At 42.5% G+C, this 22137-nt stretch overlaps 1 protein-coding gene across 2 annotated transcripts in view; it reads left to right on the forward strand.

Moving 5' to 3' along the window:
• LOC109893045 (ras-related protein Rab-28) overlaps positions 1–21897 on the forward strand; it is a 39742-nt gene extending 17845 nt beyond the window's left edge. Inside the window, exons 4-8 of one of the 2 annotated variants that reach the window (XM_020486046.2) lie at positions 2243–2372; positions 15847–15950; positions 16159–16236; positions 19380–19478; positions 21364–21897. In XM_020486046.2, the coding sequence (XP_020341635.1) occupies positions 2243–2372; positions 15847–15950; positions 16159–16236; positions 19380–19472 (405 nt within the window). In that variant the 3' untranslated portion in view covers positions 19473–19478; positions 21364–21897. The remainder of the gene's footprint in view (positions 1–2242; positions 2373–15846; positions 15951–16158; positions 16237–19379; positions 19479–21363) is intronic. The other variant, XM_020486045.2, reaches the window with a different exon arrangement.
• Positions 21898–22137: the final 240 nt, after the last annotated feature.

Genomic DNA, 22137 nt, shown 5'->3' on the forward strand with positions numbered 1-22137 from the left:
TTTTTTTGTGAAGAATCAACAACCAGTGGGACACAATCATGAAGTGGAACGACATTTATTGGATATTTCAAACTTTTTTAACATCAAAAACTGAAAAATTGGGCGTGCAAAATTATTCAGCCCCCTTAAGTTAATACTTTGTAGCGCCACCTTTTGCTGCGATTACAGCTGTAAGTCGCTTGGGGTATGTCTATCAGTTTTGCACATCGAGAGACTGACATTTTTTCCCATTCCCCCTTGCAAAACAGCTCGAGCTCAGTGAGGTTGGATGGAGAGCATTTGTGAACAGCAGTTTTCAGTTCTTTCCACAGATTCTCGATTGGATTCAGGTCTGGACTTTGACTTGGCCATTCTAACACCTGGATATGTTTATTTTTGAACCATTCCATTGTAGATTTTGCTTTATGTTTTGGATGATTGTCTTGTTGGAAGACAAATCTCCGTCCCAGTCTCAGGTCTTTTGCAGACTCCATCAGGTTTTCTTCCAGAATGGTCCTGTATTTGGCTCCATCCATCTTCCCATCAATTTTAACCATCTTCCCTGTTCCTGCTGAAGAAAAGCAGGCCCAAACCATGATGCTGCCACCACCATGTTTGACAGTGGGGATGGTGTGTTCAGGGTGATGAGCTGTGTTGCTTTTACGCCAAACATAACGTTTTGCATTGTTGCCAAAAAGTTCCATTTTGGTTTCATCTGACCAGAGCACCTTCTTCCACATGTTTGGTGTGTCTCCCAGGTGGCTTGTGGCAAACTTTAAACAACACTTTTTATGGATATCTTTAAGAAATGGCTTTCTTCTGCCACTCTTCCATAAAGGCCAGATTTGTGCAATATACGACTGATTGTTGTCCTATGGACAGAGTCTCCCACCTCAGCTGTAGATCTCTGCAGTTCATCCAGAGTGATCATGGGCCTCTTGGCTGCATCTCTGATCAGTCTTCTCCTTGTATGAGCTGAAAGTTTAGAGGGATGGCCAGGTCTTGGTAGATTTGCAGTGGTCTGATACTCCTTCCATTTCAATATTATCGCTTGCACAGTGCTCCTTGGGATGTTTAAAGCTTGGGAAATCTTATTGTATCCAAATCTGGCTTTAAACTTCTTCACAACAGTATCTCGGACCTGCCTGGTGTGTTCCTTGTTCTTCATGATGCTCTCTGCGCTTTTAACGGACCTCTGAGACTATCACAGTGCAGGTGCATTTATACTGAGACTTGATTACACACAGGTGGATTGTATTTATCATCATTAGTCATTTAGGTCAACATTGGATCATTCAGAGATCCTCACTGAACTTCTGGAGAGAGTTTGCTGCACTGAAAGTAAAGGGGCTGAATAATTTTGCACGCCCAATTTTTCAGTTTTTGATTTGTTAAAAAAGTTTGAAATATCCAATAAATGTCGTTCCACTTCATGATTGTGTCCCACTTGTTGTTGATTCTTCACAAAAAAATAGTTTTATATCTTTAGGTTTGAAGCCTGAAATGTGGCAAAAGGTCGCAAAGTTCAAGGGGGCCGAATACTTTCGCAAGGCACTGTACTTGAGGCTTTTGTTTTAAACGTGTACACTGAAGTGTTTAATTTTTGTTTACATAAAAAATGGTACAGCAGCCAGCTTCAACGGCCTGGTTCCTCCGAAGGACATCTTTTTGTGCTTTGCCATATGACTACTTCTGGTTTTACACCTGACAATACCTTTTGGATACGACAAATGGAGAGCGGTGAGGCTTGTCTGTCTACTTTTATACTCGACTGCTTCCGGCTTTGAACGTATGCTGACAGTACTTACACTAAGTATTTAGACGAAGGGAGGGTGATGAGACCTAATTCGTAATCACTTTTACCACCCTCTTTTTTTATTATTATTTTTTAAGCTCAGACACCTTTTGTGACACAGAGAACCCAACCTCACCCCTATCCTGTTTGGCTGGGTGGACCGATTTATAGCGGAGGCATCGTGGCTCGGCTGTATGTTCTTAGCATGTCTCTCTGCATCTATTAACAGCGATATAGATCATCTTTAATCTCAGGCTAACTCCGAGAGAGCCGAGGAGGTGCCAACTCCTTGGGGACTGTGTGTAGAGGAGCAATTGACTTCCCTCAGACACTAGTGCCACCTACTGCTCACTTTCCCACATTCGACCTCTCTGGCATGTTTGTTCTCATCTTATGTCAACTTGAATTCATTTTGGAATGTTGTGATTAGGCTACACCATTTAGATTTTCTGTGGTGTTGCTTTTCAGGGTGTTCTTCTAGTGTACGACATTACAAACTACCAGAGCTTTGAGAATCTGGAGGACTGGTACGGCATGGTCAAGAAGGCCAATGAAGAGTCAGACGTCCAGCCTGTGGTCTCACTGGTGGGAAACAAAAGTCGGTATTTAAAACAACTTTCTGACACACACACACAAGTTCTATTCCTTTCTTCTGCTCATAGGCCACACTCTTATGAGGCTAAAGCAAACGAGTCAACCATAATGTATAAACGCAGAGAGCTGTGAAGAGAAATCACTAGTTTCTCTGCCGGCTAAATGTTTTATTCACACTTTTATACACTGCATGCATTTGTAGTACAGCACAACTATATCCAGCTCTATTTTGCGAGCCACTGGAAATTGATTTGTCTATTGGGGCTGTTGATTATTCACTTCCCGTTCTGTCTCCACTCCTCTGCACTTTGTGGTGTGTAAGACAGCTAGGTGAGGAAAAATGTTCTTACTATGACTAGAGAATCATCCCTTCTCTGTCGGCTTTGCATTTAAGACCCTTTACATAGCAAAACTGCTGCTATGTCAAACACCACTCACCATCTGAGCCATGAGCACTGCACAATGCAGAGGAATGTCTAGCTTGGAAAATAAGTGGCAAGCTATCTTTTTCTTCAACCGAAAGGTGCAGTATTGAGAAATGGATGAATTGACACAGTGACCAAAATCAAACTCCCGTTGCAATTTTTTTTGTTAATTCACTAATAATAAGGCTTGTGTCAGGACATGCAATAAGCAAGCTAGCTATCTAGGTGACCAGCTAAGATTATGACAACTAGCTAACCCTTTCATCTGTGGTTTTAGCTCGCTAGCTATAATAGCCACTAATGCTAGCTATAATAGCCACTAATGCTAGCCATAATAGCCGCTGTGCTAGCTATAATAGCCGCTGTGCTAGCTATAATAGCCGCTATGTCTGATTGACAGGAACAACAGGTGAGGCTGTTAGTCTGAGCAGACAGTCGGAACGAATGTGTGTTGTGCTTTAGCATTTAGGCCTATTGTTTCATTTATTTTTTCGTCTGAATTAGTTAATTCTATTCATTTAAATCTTTTGATTATTCTTATCTTAATTTTTTAAATATTTTTATAAATCGATTCAGCTCTTCTGATATGCGATCCGGTTCCCAACGTTCACCTACAAGAGCCGGCTCTTAGGTCTTTCGCAAACAAGTCGACTCTATCACTACTAGCTAACTTTAGTTGGTAATAATTTTGAACATGCAGCATTTTGGGCTAGGAGCCATCTGACTTGCGTTGTAACGTCAACTATTTACTAGTGTGCTGATCTGACCAGCCTCAATCGTATCTGTAAATTTGCAGTTGATAGTCGGATTAGATGATTGTCGTAATAGGGAAAGAAGGAAGCGTATTAAAATGCCTAAATAAAGGTTGGCAATAGGTTTAGCTAGCTCAATGCGCACGTTCTAGCTTAACTATGATTTGAGTCATTCAGATTTGAGTCATTCAGACAGAATGTGCATCGTCGTTTTATTTTTCCTAACCTCGCTCTCCTTGTTAGATATTATGCACATTTATGGCTTGGTAGCAAATGTCATTGCCATTGAGCTAGTTCTTCTGTTGCAGTAAACTACAACAAGTGATATGAGATGTGAAAGGGAGCGGAGTTACAGCCTCATTCTATCCAATCGTAGCAATAGGATCAATTTACAAACGGCCCATTTGTTGACAGATAGCTGAACTAGACAATTGAGTTTTGTCCTGACACAGATTTTTATTTTTCTTTCTTCCTGATCACAGAAAATGACAAAAAATACTAGCTTCTTAAGCATCCGTGATCACAAATCATTATGTTGCAGAAATTTGCATTGAATATGTTATTTTATATTCTCAAACTAACAGCAGTGCCTATATGATGTGCTTCCATACAGGCACGACATGCTGGAGTGATGATTCTATGCAAATGTCGATCAGTAGACTAATAGTCTCAAGTGGAAGGCAAACAGATTGTCATCTGTAGCACCATAGACTCCACTGATCAGCCAAAACAAGCTCAAATAACTTAATGAATGCACACACTCTTATTGAATATGATTTACCATTCAAATACAATTATTATCATTTTGTTATGTAGTTAGATTGGTGTTAATGCATACATGGCTGGGAAAATGTCCCATTCATTGTCATAACATTTTAACCTTTTGATATCGGCCTAAAATGTCAGCCATCTGCCTCCTTGACGACCACAAAATCAGTATCGGCCCTAAAAAAACGTTTTTTCTGTAACTACGACTGTAGTGAATGCACTAACTGGATAAGAGCGTCTGCTAAATGACTAAAATGTAAATGTGTCGCAACCGATAATGCCAGATAGGCATTTGTGTGTTGCTAATTATTGTGTTACGATTGAGCTAATTGATAGTGAGGAGCAGGGTCTCTGTAGGAGATGGGATGTTTGCAAGCTCTGGGAAGTGACCCTCTGTGAAGACCATCCGGTGGCTACGGGGCCCCCTCCTTTTTATCTAAATCCCCTCCCCGTCCTCCAACCTCCCAGCCCGTAGAGAATCTGAGATGGTAACCAGACAAAAAAAAACATCTCCCCCAGTCCGCCCCACTCGAAAATAAAGACTAATACTGATGACTCTCTTTTCAACATCCCCTCTGACAGATAGGGAGACATTGTTGCCGCCATGTTATTGTAAAATACGCGCACACAGTCCCATTGCATGTGTAATGATGGCTATCGACTGTCCCGCCTTGAACCCCCCCACCCCACCCCACCCCAATGATGAACTGCCCACAGAGTGGTGTCTACACAGGAAGCCTCTCGCTAAAGTTACTCAACAGGGCCTTTTAGGTCAGGGCTAATCTGCCTGTCTAGCATAGGGATTCTCTTGTCTTTGCATTAGGGCGCATCTCTTAATGCCCGGGCCTAACGTCAGGCGCCTCTGTATTTAGGCTACATTTTGTATACTACCGGTGAGTGTGTCTGTGTATACGTGTGTGTAAGTGCGTTATGTATTTAAGCAGCGTATACCCCACTGTCAGGGCCCCCCTCGCCCACTCAGTCAGTCTGCTCTTCATGGCCGTATTGGTGAGAATCGCCCATATGTGTTTTTCTGCTCCTAAAGTCCGCAAAGAAAAACAAAATCCCACACAGATTGCCCTACCTGGAGCAATCAATTACCTAGCGAGACTTTATGAATCCCTGAATCCTCTCAGACTGTTTTTTCAGAGGGCATGAAGAGACTTAGTCTAGCGATCTTGTGGGAATTGCCCACACAGACGTTTCTGTTTTTCTATAATTGTTGTTCTTATTTTTACCAAGTGCCCGCCCCTCACCCAGTTACAATGCATAGAACAAAAAATATACACCATTCTCAGGGGTGTTGGGGGGGGGGGGGGGGGGGTGGTGTTGTAGGTTCCTATGAAATCCAAATGAGTGAAGCAGCCGCCAATCCTCAGACCGTGTTTATGACGTCTGTAATGGAATGACAAACCTAACCAGGCGTTTCATAGCCACACCATCTGCACCATACAAATGTATGTCCACGAGAGGGTCTTCTGGGAGATCCCTTCTCTCTCTCTTAACCACGGACATCTTAGTGTTTCCCTTCATCATTCCCTCACTTATCAAATATGCAGTATGGAAATATGCAGCGTTATTGACTCACGAGTTGCTTTTGGATGTCTACACTATCCTGTACGAACAATCTGAGGGGGTAAATCTTTAAAAATGACGGTATGACTCCCACCATTTATTTTTTACCTATGCAGTGCTTTTGAGACAGACGCTAATTTATCCTCTTTACCTTTACACCTACTCTTTACACTGACCGCCCTTCTGTGCCCTTTGACAAGTGGGGAACAGCCTCCCCGTTCTTCTGCTTAACACGGCCGTGTAGGGATAAGTTTGCTTGTTAAGCTCGGCTTTGTGCACCCTTTGCCCTCCACATGCTGCCCAGAACCTTGTTTAATAATGGCACCACTTGTAACAATTCAGGGAGGAAGCCAATGAAATATTTTATTGAAGACACCCACACAGAAACACGCACACAAACACACACACTGTGCACACTCACACAGAGAAACATAGAGCCACTCAAAAACATAGACACTGAAACACTTGCAGGGGGTGGGCTTTGTTGGGAAAGCATGGGTAATGGAAGAATTCTAAATTCTTGGTCTGTATAAACATACTATAATAGTTTATTTCAGCTTGGCCCAGTTGAACACCGTATGGTACAAAGTATCCTCTCCGGAAAATGTAGACTTCATATCCATGCAGTCTCCCGCACTCACGAAAGTAGTGTTTTCCTATGTTGTTCAAAATTATGTTTGATATTTTATTAGTTTTACTGTCATACATCTTGAATTACTGACTGATAGTTGGGCTAGTTAGAGACCTGTGGTTTGTGTAGAGAAAGGTGTCGTGCTGTGTGAGGACAGGATGTAAATGTTTTCATCTCTAGGTGAAAGATAGAACCATTTAAATAAATTATCTGGTACTTTTGTATACTTCTTAGCTAATATTTCTGAAAGTAGCGCGCACGAGCCGAAAGTGGTCCCAGAAAATTCTGAACTATGTCACATATGTGCAACACGTCATTGCCCTCTCTCTCTCTCGCTCTGCTGTGTGTGCATCCTGCTAGCTGTCACTAAAATGGCGAGGGGCTGAAGCTAATTTTGCTAGAACTCTTAATTGCTAGGGGGCTCGTCCAAATGTTGGGAAAATGGCGAGGCACAGCTTCCAGAAAGATGGTTGTTTCAAACTTGCTTCTGCCCACAGATTATGCATGTAAGAATACTGTTCATTAACTACAAAATCAGCACAAAGCTCAGGACCCTGGCACTGGAACCTCCCTCTGCAACTGGATCCTGTCCTTTCAGGCCGCCCCCAGGTGGTGAGGGTAAGCAACAACACATTCGCCACGCTGACCATCAACACTGGGGCTTCTCAACGGTGTGTGCTCATTCCACTCATGTACTCCCTGTTCACCCACGACCGCTTCGCCACGCACGACTCCGACACCAACATAAAGTTAGCTGATGACACGACGCGGTAGGACTGATCACTGACAGCGATGAAGCAGCCTACAGGGAGGAGGTCAGAGACCTGGGAGTGTGGTGCCGCGACAACAACCTCTCCCTCAATGTCAGCAAGACAAAGGAGCTGATCGAGGACGACAGAAAACATCCACATCGATGGGGCTGCCGAGGAGCGGGTTGAGAGTTAAGTACCTCAGTGTCCACATTTCCTAAGGAATTAACATGGTCCACACACACAGTTGTGAAGAGGGCACAACAGCACCCATTACCCCTCAGCAGGCTGAAAAGATGTAGCATGGGCCCCCAGATCCTCAAGTTCTACAGCTGCACCATTGAGAGCATATTGACTGGCAGCATCACTGCTTGATATGGCATCTGCAAGGCACCCGACCGCAAGGCGCGTCAGACGGTGGCGAGTACGGCCCAGTACACCACTGGGGCTCAATTCCCAGCCATCCAGGACCTCTATACAGGCTTATTCTGAAATTGATGCAATTGTTTTTTTTTTTACCTCAATCTACACACAATACCCCATAATGACAAAGCAAAAGCAGGTTGTTAGAACTTTTTGCTAATGTATATAACATTTACTTAAATATTCAGACCCTTTACTCAGTACTTTGTTGAAGCACCTTTGGCAAATCGGAAAGATAGCTAGGAGCAAGCCCATGTAATGCTTTGTAGGTTAGCAGTAAAACCTTGAAATCAGCCCTTGCCTTAACAGGAAGCCAGTGTAGGGAGGCTAGCACTGGAGTAATATGATACATTTTTTTTGGTTCTAGTCAAGATTCAGCCGTATTTAGCACTAAATTACGTTTATTTAGGTCCTAAACGATATCATAACTGCCAACGATAAAAGACAGTACTGTGCAGCCGTCTTCATCGACCTGGCCAAGACTTTCGACTCTGTCAATCACCGTATTCTTATCGGCAGACTCAACAGCCTTGGTTTCTCAAATGACTGCCTCTCCTGGTTCACTAACTACTTCTCAGACAGAGTTCAGTGTGTCAAATCGGAGGGCGTGTTGTCCTGACCTCTGGCAGCCTCTGGCACAGGGTTCAATTCTCGGGCCGACTCTATTCTCTGTATACATCAACGATGTTGCTCTTGCTGCTGGTGATTCACTGATCCACCTTTACGCAGACGACACCATTCTGTATCTTCTGGCCCTTCTTTGGACACTGTGTTAACTAACCTCCAAACGAGCTTCAACGCCATACAACTCTCCTTCCGGGGCCTCCAACTGCTCTTAAATGCTAGTAAAAGGAAATGCATGCTCTTCAACCGATCGCTGCCCGCACCCGCCCATCCAGAGTAGTGATGCTAGTCGGGCGGTTCTGACTTTGAATATGTGGACAACTATAAATACCTAGGTGTCTGGCTAGACTGTAAACTCTCCTTCCAGACTCACATCAAACATCTCCAATCCGAAGTTAAATCTAGAATTTGCTTCCTATTTCGCAACAAAGCATCCTTCACTCATGCTGCCATGCTCTCCTCGTAAAACTGACCATCCTACCGATCCTCGACTTCGGTGATGTCATTTACAAAATAGCCTCCGACACTCTACTCAGCAAACTGGATGCAGTCTGGATGCAGTCTATCACAGTGCCATCCGTTTTGGCACCAAAGCCCCATATACTACCCACCACTGCAACCTGTATGCTCTCGTTGGCTGGCCCTCGCTACATACACCTACATCTAGGTGTCTGGCTAGACTGCAAACTCTCCTTCCAGACTCATATCAAACATCTCCAATCGAAAATCAAATCAAGAGTCGGCTTTCTATTCCGCAACAAAGCCTCCTTCACTCAAGCCGCCAAGCTTACCCTAGTAAAACTGACTATCCTACCGATCCTCGACTTCGGCGATGTCATCTACAAAATGGCTTCCAACACTCTACTCAGCAAACTGGATGCAGTCTATCACAGTGCCATCCGTTTTGTCACTAAAGCACCTTATACCACCCACCACTGCGACTTGTATGCTCTAGTCGGCTGGCCCTCGCTACATATTCGTCGCCAGACCCACTGGCTCCAGGTCATCTACAAGTCTATGCTAGGTAAAGCTCCGCCTTATCTCAGCTCACTGGTCACGATGGCAACACCCATCCGTAGCACGCGCTCCAGCAGGTGTATCTCACTGATCATCCCTAAAGCCAACACCTCATTTGGCCGCCTTTCGTTCCAGTACTCTGCTGCCTGTGACTGGAACGAATTGCAAAAATCGCTGAAGTTGGAGACTTTTATCTCCCTCACCAACTTCAAACATCAGCTATCTGAGCAGCTAACCGATCGCTGCAGCTGTACATAGTCTATTGGTAAATAGCCCACCCTTTTCACCTACCTCATCCCCATACTGTTTTTATTTATTTACTTTTCTGCTCTTCTGCACACCAATATCTCTACCTGTACATGACCATCTGATCTTTTATCACTCCAGTGTTAATCTGCAAAATTGTAATTATTTGCCTACCTCCTCATGCCTTTTGCACACATTGTATATAGACCCCCCCTTTGTTTTCTACTGTGTTATTGACTTGTTAATTGTTTACTCCATGTGTAACTCTTTGTTGTATGCTCACACTGCTATGCTTTATCTTGGCCAGGTCGCAGTTGCAAATGAGAACTTGTTCTCAACTAGCCTACCTGGTTAAATAAAGGTGAAATAAATAAAAAAATATTCATCGCCAAACCCACTGGCTCCAGGCCATATAAGTCTTTGCTAGGTAAAGCTCCACCTTATCTCAACTCACTGGTCACCATCGCAACACCCACCCATAGCACGTGCTCCAGCAGGTATATCTCACTGGTCATCCCCAAAGCCAACAACTCATTTGACCCCCTTTCCTTCCAGTTCTCTGCTGCCAATGACTTGAAGGAATTGCAAAAATCACTGAAGTTGGAGACTTAGGTCTCCCTAACTAACTTTAAGCGTCAGCTGTCAGAGCAGCTTACCGACCGCTGCAGCTGCACAGAGCCCATCTGTAAATAGCCCATCCAACCAACTACCTACCTCATCCCCATATTCGTTTGAGTTTTTCTGCTCTTTTGCATACCAGTATTTCTACTTGCACATCCTCATCTGCACATATCACTCCAGTGTAAATTGCTGAATTGTATTTGTACTTCGCCACTATTGGCCTATTTATTGACTTACCTCCTTACTTCATTTGCACACACTGTATACAGATTTTTTTTGTGTTATTGACTGTTGTTCTCTGTTCTTGTCGCACTGCTTTGCTTTATCTTGGCCAGGTTGCAGTTAGTTGTAAATGAGAACTTAACCTACCTGGTTAAAAAAGAAAATGTTTTCCGGTATCTAAGAGCTCCCGAAGCCACTCCTGCATTGTTTTGGCTGTGTGCTTAGGGTCGTTGTCTTGTTGGAAGGGGAACCTTTGCCCCAGTCTGAGGTCCTGAGTGCTCTGGAGCCGGTTTTCATCAATGATCTTGTTGTACTTTGCTCCGTTCATGTTTGCCTTGATCCTGACTAGTCTCCGAGGCTCTGTCGCTAAAAAACATCCCCACAGCATGATTCTGCCACCACCATGCTTCACTGTAATGTTGGTGCCAGGTTTCCTCCAGACATGACGCTTGGCATTCAGGCCAAAGAGTTTTTTTGCTCTGACCTGCACTGTCAACTGTGGTACCTTATATAGACAGGTGTGTGCCTTTCCAAATCATGTCCAATCAATAGAATTTACCACAGGTGGACTCCAATCAAGTTGTAGAAACATCTCAAGGACGATCAGTGGAAACCAGATGCATCTGAGCTCAATTTCAAGTCTCTTAGCAAAGTTATAAAAACCCTTTGCTAACATTTCTAAAAACCAGTTTTCTCTTTGTCATTATGAGGTATTGTGTGTAGATTGCTGAGGATTTAATTTAATCAATTTTAGGATATGGTTGTAACGTAACAAAGTGGAAATAAATCAAGGGATCTGAATACTTTCCGAGGGCACTGTAGCTAGAATCTGTTTTGGACAGATTGTACTTTTGTTTTGTTGCAATTTAAACAGTATTTGTGGTTGTCATTAGCAGTCCTTGCAAGAATGAAAATATGTATTATTTCTGGCTATGAAGTCTAACAAAAAATATAATTCATGCAACATTCATGCCAACATCAGTCATCATCAGTCATTGCATTCCTATATTATTATATGCAGTATTGTTTTATTGTATTTTTTAAAATTAATTTACAGAACATTATTAAGTCTTCTATCTTGGCATGTAGGAACTTGTAAGTAATGGTCAAGTTTTTTTTACCCAAATGTATACGTGGCCCATGTTTATTTTCATTCGCGAGGCACTTTGAGTCTCTTGGTGAGTATATTGTTTCTCTGGTATTCCTGTGTGAGGGAACGTAATAACTTAGGCTAACTCTCCCAGCGACTGCAAGAGCAAAATAACACATGCCTACTCTCCCATGTCTTAAGATTGGCTCACAAATTCTATAAGTTAGTCTTTTGTAATTATGGAGCAGGTTTTTCGAAATGAACATTTAGTCTATTGCTTTGTGTAATGAATTGCATTTTGGTAGGCCATTTTGGCTGACAGAATTGGGCCTGGTCCTTTACACACAATGTCTTACCAAATATTCAGTATTTTTCTTGCAACTCATCAAACAATGTGTATCTAGTATTTCTAGGGATATATTTTAAGTTCATTATTTGCACGTCTTTTTTCTTTGCATCCACAATAGGTCCAGGTGTGTTTTAAACTGTCACCTATATGACTATGCAATGATAGAAGACAACAAAGGTTGTTTGTCTTTGTATGGCCTGTCATGACAGCACAGAGAAACCTTATTTTAATTGCTTTATCTTCACTTCTCCCCATCGTCAAGTTTACTTAGTGTCCTGCCACTCCACGTTCCCAGTGTGTTAATGTTGGCTAATCTGACTCTGACAGATTTACTTCTGGTAGCATGCGGGGTACGTTCCCTCTAGTCACGCTAATTAATAACGTGCTGACGCCTAGAAGACAGCCATGCGTGCGGAGAGATGCGTCAACCTGTGTGTGTGTGTCTGTCCAGGGGGACTAAAAAGGTTTGTGTAAGTTCCAGACTCCTATGTCATGACACATACAATAGCTTTTTCCCAGTTATGTGGTGCCAATATTCTTAGAATGATTCACATGACAACAACAAAAATCACAAAACACAGTCTAAAAATGTGCCTTTCTCTTGGAAATGTCTATGGATGGTGACTGGCCTTTTTATATTTGGGTCACTATGACTTACTATGTTATTAATAATACTGGAGGGCACTGTTTACATTGCTCTTCAGAACACACACATGCATGTACACACACATACTCTCGCTCACACACACACACCCCGAAACCAAGGGGCATGAGAACAAGAGGAAACACTGACCGCTTGAATGACGCTTCACACAAAGAGCAAAACTCGGAGGGACAAGAGAAATTCAAATCCATACAGTCGCCTACTACCTCCTCCGTCTCCCATAGACACGTCTGCACCAGATACCGGGCGTGGCCATCTCGTCACACAAATCCAGTAACAAAGTGGGAAGCTATTGCTTTCAGCAGCAAGACCCCCCAGATGACCTTCCCTTGTGACTCAGGTGTGACCCTGTATTGGGGAAGGGGAGAAGTGAAACGCCTGGTATCACTGCACCAGAGTTGAATGCACAGAGACACAGGCACAATGGCTAGAAAGGAAAGCACTAGCATTGTACCCATTCTGTAAATCATCGTGGTGTTGACAGACCTAGTTTTTAGGCCCGTTGTGTGCACCTTTTAAAGGCCTGATTTCTAATTCAGCTTTTTCTCAACAGACACCCATACTTCTGGGTAGAGCTGGGCTCTTTTGACTTGGTCCATGTAGAGCTAAATGTGCTTCAGGGGTCAACTCTACTATGCCTATGTTATGGAATGTGTGACACTGCGCATAAATCGCACCTGGAAATGGAGGCCTTGGGACTCTGAATTAGGGTTGCAAAGCTACTGGTAATTTACCAAAGTTACCTGAAACTTCAGCAATTTAGCTAATTAACAGAATCTATGGCAAACCATCATAACTTTGGTAATTTCTACTTAAATAACTTTATATATATATAGTATTCATTTGTTTTATATCTGTCCATGAGTTTCTACTAGATGGATCATGATTAAAGAGAAAATAGCCTAATTAATTTGAAAAAGTACATAATCAACAATGGCATTATTTTCAATGCTCTGCAACTTTTCCAACTATTTACTTTTTTCACAACTGCCACCAGTTTGATGCCAAATTATTGACAACAAATACATATTGACACATAGTTCTAGTAAATCAATAAAAGTGTGTATAAAAAATATGAAGGATATTTAATGATGAAACAATGGTATTCACAAAGTTTATGGTTTAATAATGATGTTTTCATAATAAAATCATTTTATTTAATGATCTCCTATACAGGCATTCGGGAAGTATTCAGACCTACACTTTTTCCACAGTTTGTTACTTTACAGCTTTATTCTAATATGGATTAAATAAAACATTTTCCTCAATCTACACACAATACCCCATAATGACGAAGCGAAAACAACAGGTGAGGTTGAGGTCGAAGGAATTGTCCGTGGAGCTCCGAGACAGGATTGTGTCGAGGCACAGATCTGGGGAAGGGTACATAAACACTTCTGCAGAATTGAAGGTCCCCAAGAACACAGTGGCCTCCAAGATACTTAAATTGAAGTAGTTTGGCCGAACGTCCAGCACTAGGAAGTTCCGAACTGAGAAATCGGGGGAGAAGGGCCTTGGTCAGGCAGGTGACCAAGAACCCTATGGTCACTCTGACAGAGCTCCAGAGTTAATCTGTGGAGATGGGAGAACCTTCCAGAAGGACAACCATTTCTGAAGGACTCTACCAATCAGGCATTTATGATAGAATGGCCAGACGGAAGCCCTCTTAGGGTTTGCCAAAAGGCACCTAAAGGACTCTGACCATAAGAAATAAGATTCTGTGGTCTGATAAAACATAGATTGAACTCTTTGGCCTTCCAACAAGACAACGACCCTAAGCACACAGCCAAGACAATGCAGGAGTGGCTTTGGGACAAGTCTCTGAATGTCCTTAAGTGGCCCAGCCAGAGCCCGGACTTGAACCTGATCGAACATCTCTAGAGAGACCTGAAAATAGCTGTGCAGCAACGCTCCCCATCCAATATGACAGAGCTTGAGAGGATCTGTAGAGAAGAATGGGAGAAACTCCCCAAATACAACACTCCCCAAGCTTGTAGCGTCATACCCAAGAAGACTCGAGGCTGTAATCGCTGTCAAAGGTGCTTCAACAAAGTGCTGAGTAAAGGGTCTGAATACTTCAGACTTCACAAAATCAATGGCATCATGAGGGAGGAAAATGATGTGGATATATTGAAGCAACATCTCAAGACATCAGTCAGGAAGTTAAAGCTTGGTTGCCCAAATGGACAATGACCGCAAGCATAATTCCAAAGTTGCTTGCAAAATGCCTTAAGGGCAACAAAGTCAAGGTATTGGAGTGGCCATCACAAAGCCCTGACCTAAATCCCATAGAATATTTGTGAGCAGATCTGAAAGCGCGTGTGCGAGCAAGGAGGCCTACAAACCGGACTCAGTTACACCAGCTCTGTCAGGAGGAATGGGCCAAAATTCACCCAACTTATTATGGGAAGCTTGTGGAAGGCCACCCGAAATGTTTGACCCAAGTTAAACAGTTTAATGGCAATGCTACCAAATACTAATTGAGTGTATGTAAACTTCTGACCCACTGGGAATGTGATGAAAGAATTCAAATCTGAAGTAAATCACACTCTCTACTATTATTCTTATATTTCACATTCTTAAAATAAAGTGGTGATCCTAACTGACCTAAGACAGGGAAGTTTTACTAGGATTAAATGTCAGGAATTGTGAAAAACTGAGTTTAAATGTATTTGGCTAAGCTGTATGTAAACTTCCGACTTCAACTGTGTTGTGTGCCAGATTTTCTAAAAACCAGATTTTGCTTTGTAATTATGGGCTATTGTGTGTCGATTGATGAGGGGAGGGGGGGGGGGGGGGGACGACAATTTAATACATTTTAGAATAAGGCTGAAACTCTCAATGTGGAAAAAGTGTCTGAAAACTTTCCGACTGCATTGTATGTGATAAGGCCACACAGACAGCCAGAGGTAATAACAGACACCTGTGACAATCTGAAGTAGCCAAAGGGGCCACTAGATGTGATAAATTACATCAAATCCTTGAAAGATGCCAACAAACTGATAGTTTACTGGTAAAATTATTAAGTTTCCAGGAATATACCCTCCCTCTGCAACCCTAGTTGCAACCCTAGTTTCCCCCGAAAAGGAGAAAAATTACTTTACAAAAAGGTGCTTTAACTGAACATGACACAACAATTAAATGATGTTGCCAATTATCTATGTCAGGCAGACCCTGAGTGTATCTTGAGCTGGTGTAAACCTCATTTCTTTGCAAGTCCAGATATGAGGTTCGCTCTGTCTGTGTACTGTGTAACCCTGTGTGAAGTCAATCTTGCTATCGGTGTAATTTGCTGACATATTTCTCTGCATTTCGTCCACAGTTGACCTGGAGCACATGAGGACAGTGAAGGCTGACAAACACCAGCGCTTCTGCCAAGACAACAGCCTCATCAGTCAGTTCGTATCAGCCAAGACCGGAGACTCAGTGAGTCAGTTTACCCAGTAAATTACATCAAAAGTGACGCGCGCACACACACCAACAACAACAAAAAAATGACCACTGAAATACTTTGCTGTGATGATGACTAAGCAAAATTGATGCGGCACAATATTTGTTTAGTTGCTCACATTGCGAGCATATTCTGTGTTTCTGCTCATCGCTCTTTCCTTTTGCCACCCTGCCTTCCCTTCAGGTGTTCCTGGCATTCCAGAGAGTGGCTGCAGAGATTCTGGGGGTGAAGCTCAACAAAGCAGAGATTGAGCAGTCCCAGGTGAGTCTTCATTAGGCCTTTCTCTTGCGTTTCCCAGAGAGAATTATATAGCAGCTCCTCGAGTCATGTCGCCATTTTTTGGGGGGACGGTTTCTTCTAACCACACGCATGTACACAAGGTCAAACAGAGTGCGCCAGGTCACGAGTTCACCGCACCCGGTAGAGGACTCTTGTTACTCCTGTGATGCTGTACCTGTGACTGACACTGTCCATCTGTAAATACAGCCATGTTGTTGATGTTAGAGCCCAATGGTGCGTGAAGCGAGAGGTCAAGAGGTTGGAAGGTTTGGCTGCATCTTCTGATTTATTGTGTTTATCTCCCGCCGATGTGGGCTGAACGGGGCCTCCTAGCTCGGCCTCGATGAACCAGCCAGACCAGGTGGCCTTGTCACTGGTGGCAGCGGTGGGATTAAGGCAGGGCATCTCCCCCAGAGGCATTAATCCTGGCTGTGATATGACTGGCTGGTGCCGCGCTGGCTAGAGAGTGATGAGGCTGATTCTATGGGGAGGTCAGGACCCCCCCAGAGAAGGGAGAGCACCAAGGGAGCGAAGGCTAGGAGGTGACTCTCAAACGCACTTCTGCCCCTTCTGCTGTCAACAGACCGAGGCTAATGAATGTGTCCATCTCCACTCCCCTCCGTCACCTCCCATGAAAGCTGCCTCAATAAACCCAAGTGCTTTAATCCAGGCTAAACAAGCTGGATGAGTGGTCTGATCTGTCAGTCAAGATGCCTGTCACAGAAACATAATCTATGATGTCCATGTCTCGCTCCAGACATGTTCTCTGGAGACTATTTTTCTAGATGGAGTTGAAGTCGGAAGTTTACATACACTTAGGTTGGAGTCATTAACTCCTTTTTTCAACCACTCCACAAATTTCTTGTCAACAAACTATAGTTTTGGCAAGTCGGTTAGGACATCTACTTTGTGCATGACACAAGTAACTTTTCCAACAATTGTTTACAGACAGATTATTTCACTTATAAATCACTGTATCATAATTCCAGTGGGTCAGAAGTTTACATACACTAAGTTGACTGTGCCTTTAAACAGCTTGGAAAATTCCTGATAATGATGTCATGGTTTTAGAAGCTTCTGGTAGGCTAATTGGCATCATTTGAGTCAATTGGAGGTGTACCTGTGGATGTATTTCAAGGCCTACCTTCAAACTCAGTGCCTCTTTGCTTGACATCATGGGAAAATCAAAATAAATCAGCCAAGACCTCAGAAAAAAAAAGTAGACCTCCAAAAGTCTGGTTCATCCTTGGGAGCAATTTCCAGATGCCTGAAGGTACCACGTTCATCTGTACAAACAATAGTATGCAAGTATAAACACCATGAGACCACGCAGCTGTCATCCCACTCAGGAAGGAGACGCGTTCTGTCTCCTAGAGATGAACGTTCTTTGGTGCGAAAAGTGCAAATCAATCCCAGAACAACAGCAAAGGACCTTGTGAAGATGCTGGAGGAAACGTGTACAAAAGTATCTATATCCACAGTAAAACGACTCTTATATCGACATAACCTGAAAGGCAAGGAAGAAGGAAAAATCATTCTCTCTACAATTATTATGACATTTCACATTCTTAAAATAAAGTGGTGATCCTAACTGACCTAAAACAGGGAATTTTTACTAGGATTAAATGTCAGGAATTGTGAAAAACTGAGTTTAAATATATTTGGCTGAGGTGTATGTAAACTTCCGACTTCAACTGTAACACAGGTGGAGTGAAGACTATCCCACATCAGTGGTGCATCTTCATCTTCGATAGAGAATGGGTTCGGTTTGGGGTAAGACTGAGGTTACAATAGTTGAAGGCCTCAATATTCACTGGAGAAAGAAATAAGAAGTAGAATGAATAAATGTTTTTGAATTGTCTGCCAAAAAACAGTCTGTTTTTCTACCTTGTGATGTGTAGTGTTAACAATGGTTGGAATTATGTTGTGAGTTGTAGGCATTTGGGGATGGAGGCCAGGGGGCAGCTCTAGGGTCTTGTAGGGGGGCAAGAAAATCCTCATTATCAGCTGTCGGGTTTAGAGAGCTGTACATGGGGGTCAGGGCCCCTGGCAAGATCTCATTGCCCTGGGAGCCTACTCGGTCATTGCCCCCTGCCTGGACGATCAGATACTGGGGCCGCTGATTACTCACAGGGTCCGACACCAGGCGTCGGCAGCTCGTTAATCAACCAACCAACCAGGGCCTGGGTTTTAACCACGATGTCTGGTCTTTGCTGGCTCCCCAATCCAGGTCTGAGTTCTGAGTTTGAACTAAATTCAGAACCTGCCCTGTTACTGTTACTCAATGTCCAGGGCCCGTATGCATGAAGCGTCTTGGGTTTTGCCTTTTGGATCATAATGAATTGGACGGGAGGGAACTGATCCTAGATCAGCACTCCTATTCTGAAACGTTTTTTGAATACAAGCCCAGATGAGCTCAGTTGGATTTCTGACAGGGTTAGCTGTAAGATCACTTTCACTCAGAGACGTCAAGAATAGGGAAAGGTGCTAGCTATACCTTTCCTCATTGAAGATGTAACGGTTGATTTTAAAACTTCACCTGGTAAAATGTTAGTAGAAGAGGAGCCGAGGACGCACACATACATTTGGGCAGACTAACGGCTTAAACTTAAAGAGTTTTTTTAAAAGTCTCATTCGCTACAATACTCCCAAATCTTTATTGAATGGATAAACCAATATTTGACACACACACAATTCATATCTGCCTGGGAGTATTACAGTCGCACACAGATTATATATATATTTTTCTGAGTGTTCTTCGTTTGTAAATGACCATGTTTCACGCATGTATTTTGGTCATGGACATTTTCCTGCGTAAACCCCGGTGCTTCTCATTTGTTTATTCTCCTGTTCAATCTATTTCTCAAGTTTCTTTTTCATTTTTCTCACTGTTACCTCCATGACCCTGCATCTTTGTTTTCCTTCCTGTCCTCTCTCCTTTCTCCTCTTTTCTTTCTTTTTCTTTCTCGCTTTCTTTCTCCTTCTTTCTCTTTCTCTCTCTCTTTGTCTTTCTCCTTAATTCTTCTTTCTCTTTCTCTCTTTCACTTTCTCTCTCGCTTTCTTTTCCTCTTCTACTTCCCCTGGTTTTGTCTCCTTCCATCTCTCCATTGGTGTGTGCTGCACAGAGGATCGTGAAAGCTGAGCTGGTGGACTACCATCAGGACGAAGTCCCCGTTAGACAGGAGACCAATCAGAGCAAAATCTGTTCGGTTCAGTAGTTGGAAGTATGTCAACACACAGTCGCACACAGATATATTTTTCTCCTGAAATATACTGTAAATATTAGTGCCTGGTATGAAACCGCAAGACCCCTTACGAAGTGGTTGTGGTAGAGGTTGTTGTTGTATTTTAATTGTGTGAATTAAAGTGGAACTGACAGCGTTTTAACAACATGAAATCTTATTCAAATCTGTTTATATACACCCCCAGGTGTATGGAGAAGCGAGCACTTAGATATGGTAATTTTCACGTTTTCGTACTTTCAAAGAATGTGTTTGAGAATACTGTATCTCTGAATGGCTAGGGCACACTGGTCTGTGTAGAGTCCAGTCCTGGATAAGAATGACATGTTTTTATTCGGTTTTTATTTACTGCAGTGTCTATAAATTGTCCAAATGCGCGGCCACTTTCCCACTCTATATTGCTATAGACTTTTCACAAACGCCTTTAAGGCATTTTAGCTAGCTAAGTAAATAGCTCCATAAATGGATACGTTTGCCTATTAGACACATTATGGCTGACTTGTGGTCATTGCCCGTGCTAGTTTGATTGTATTGACTTAGTTACATTCTTCCGTTATTGTCTAAAACATTGAGTCATTGAAACTGAAACATTGCATCCCAAAGGGCTGGAGGCAGCAACACATGTACCAGGCCAGCTGTGATTTACAACCTGATAGCAAGTTTTGGTCTACCAAGAAAAGTATTGGTGAATTAGATATATTTATCACGTACTGAACTGCATCCATCTATTCTGCCAACAATGCCTTACTCTGCAGCATGTCATTTTTAGACAAACACAACCTATGTTTAATACCTCTTATAAAGGTTTGATATTATGATTGTCTGTTTTCATATCTGCAAAGTAGTTAACGCTGTCAGTTCCACTTTAATTGAGTGATTAGTTAGTTTGATTATTAACAGAGAAAATCTTTGGTTGGTTTAGACTGGTCCTACAGTAGTTTGGCACAAACATTTTGTTGGAGTAACATATTTTATGTCGCATCATTAAGAGAGAAACCCCTGAAATGACACTGGTATAGAAGATGTTGCCAGGAATTCCCGACTATTTCAGTGGGCTGCATCAGTATTATCCAGAGAAGTGGGCTTGGTCCCCGGACAGAGTTTGTGTCAGACTGACCTTTGTTTGACCTGTTTCTACGCTTGTGATTGGCGTTGAGCTGGCTGCATCTGCAAAGAGACTAGAGCAGATTCTCCATATGTTATTTTTACCACAACATTCATCCATTAACTTGTATACTTCAGTTTACATGTTTTTCTGAATGTGACAAATGAAAGGTATTTGAATTATATAAGTATGGTCTGGGGCCTGGGAAGGAAGACCTGGGGCCTGCTTTGTGATCCATAGATTTCTGGACTATGCAGGAACAAATTGCAAATATTTTGTAGTATCAATTAGGTACATTTAATAAAATTTGTGTTTAAAGTTGCACGATGCAGAAATCGCTCCTCCATTTCCTGGTTGCTAAAATTCTAATAGTTTACCTAATTTCAGTTTGTGACAAAATAAGATGGTATAGTGTAGAGAATCATTATACCTTCTAATCCGCTGTGAAATATATTTTCTATAACCCAAAGTATTGTTTCAGCTATTTGAAGCTGGTGTACAAAACCGAAAGTAAAAGACACGAAAACTCATTTTAGGAATGGAAGCATAGAAATAGCGCACATAGAACTGATATACCGCTTCTTAGACTTGCTTTCAAGTAGAGTGATAGATCATAGATCAACATTTCTATGTGAAATTTATCAGGTCGCCCAAAAAGTGACACATTGCCATTTTAAATTAGATGGATTTTCTTGTGTGGTGGCAGCTTTCTCATATTTAGCCTCTGTTTATGTCTTTCTTTATGTCTGTGTGTTTCCATAGCGTGTGGTGAAGGCCGACATCGTGAACTACAGTCAAGAACCTGTGGCGAGGACAGTCAACCCCCCGCGCAGCTCCATGTGTGCGGTACAGTGACCCCCTCTCTCCCCCACCTCCCCTCTTGCCCCTCCACAAACTGACGATAGCAGTGAGGGCTTCTGACCAGCAGGCTGCCCCTAACACACTGGCCCATGGCCAAAGCAGGGGAATTGAGCCAGCTTGGTTTATTCTGCTGCACACGCGCACACACGCACGCACACACACACCTTCTCTCTCAACGCACAAGTCTTGAGAAAGGCTTTATATCAGTATTTCCTTGAGGGTTTGTTAAGATTTGAATGTGAGGATCTCTCTGTATGTACAGTTTGTATTTATAAAGGGACCCCACAGTATATTCCTGGCTTCAATACATTTAATATATTTTCATGAATGATTTCTTGAGTAGTAATTAGCTTTGGTTGCAGCATACGTCTGTTTAAACATGAAGTTATGCTGAAAGCAAATGGGCCCTCCACAATATATTTTGAGCAACTGTTATTCTTTTGTCATTTTTTTCCCCTTCTACTGTCTTCATTATTCAATTATTCTTCAAAGGACCATTTTTGTTTGTATGTATGTATGTATGTATGTATGTATGTATGTGTGTGTGTGTGTGTATGTATGTATGTATGTATGTATGTATGTATGTATGTATGTATGTATGTATGTATGTATGTATGTATGTATGTATGTATGTATGTATGTATGTATGTATGTATGTATGTATGTATGTATGTA

This window comes from Oncorhynchus kisutch, linkage group LG6 (genome assembly GCF_002021735.2).
Source record: "Oncorhynchus kisutch isolate 150728-3 linkage group LG6, Okis_V2, whole genome shotgun sequence".
NCBI classification, from domain to species: Eukaryota; Metazoa; Chordata; class Actinopteri; order Salmoniformes; family Salmonidae; genus Oncorhynchus; species Oncorhynchus kisutch.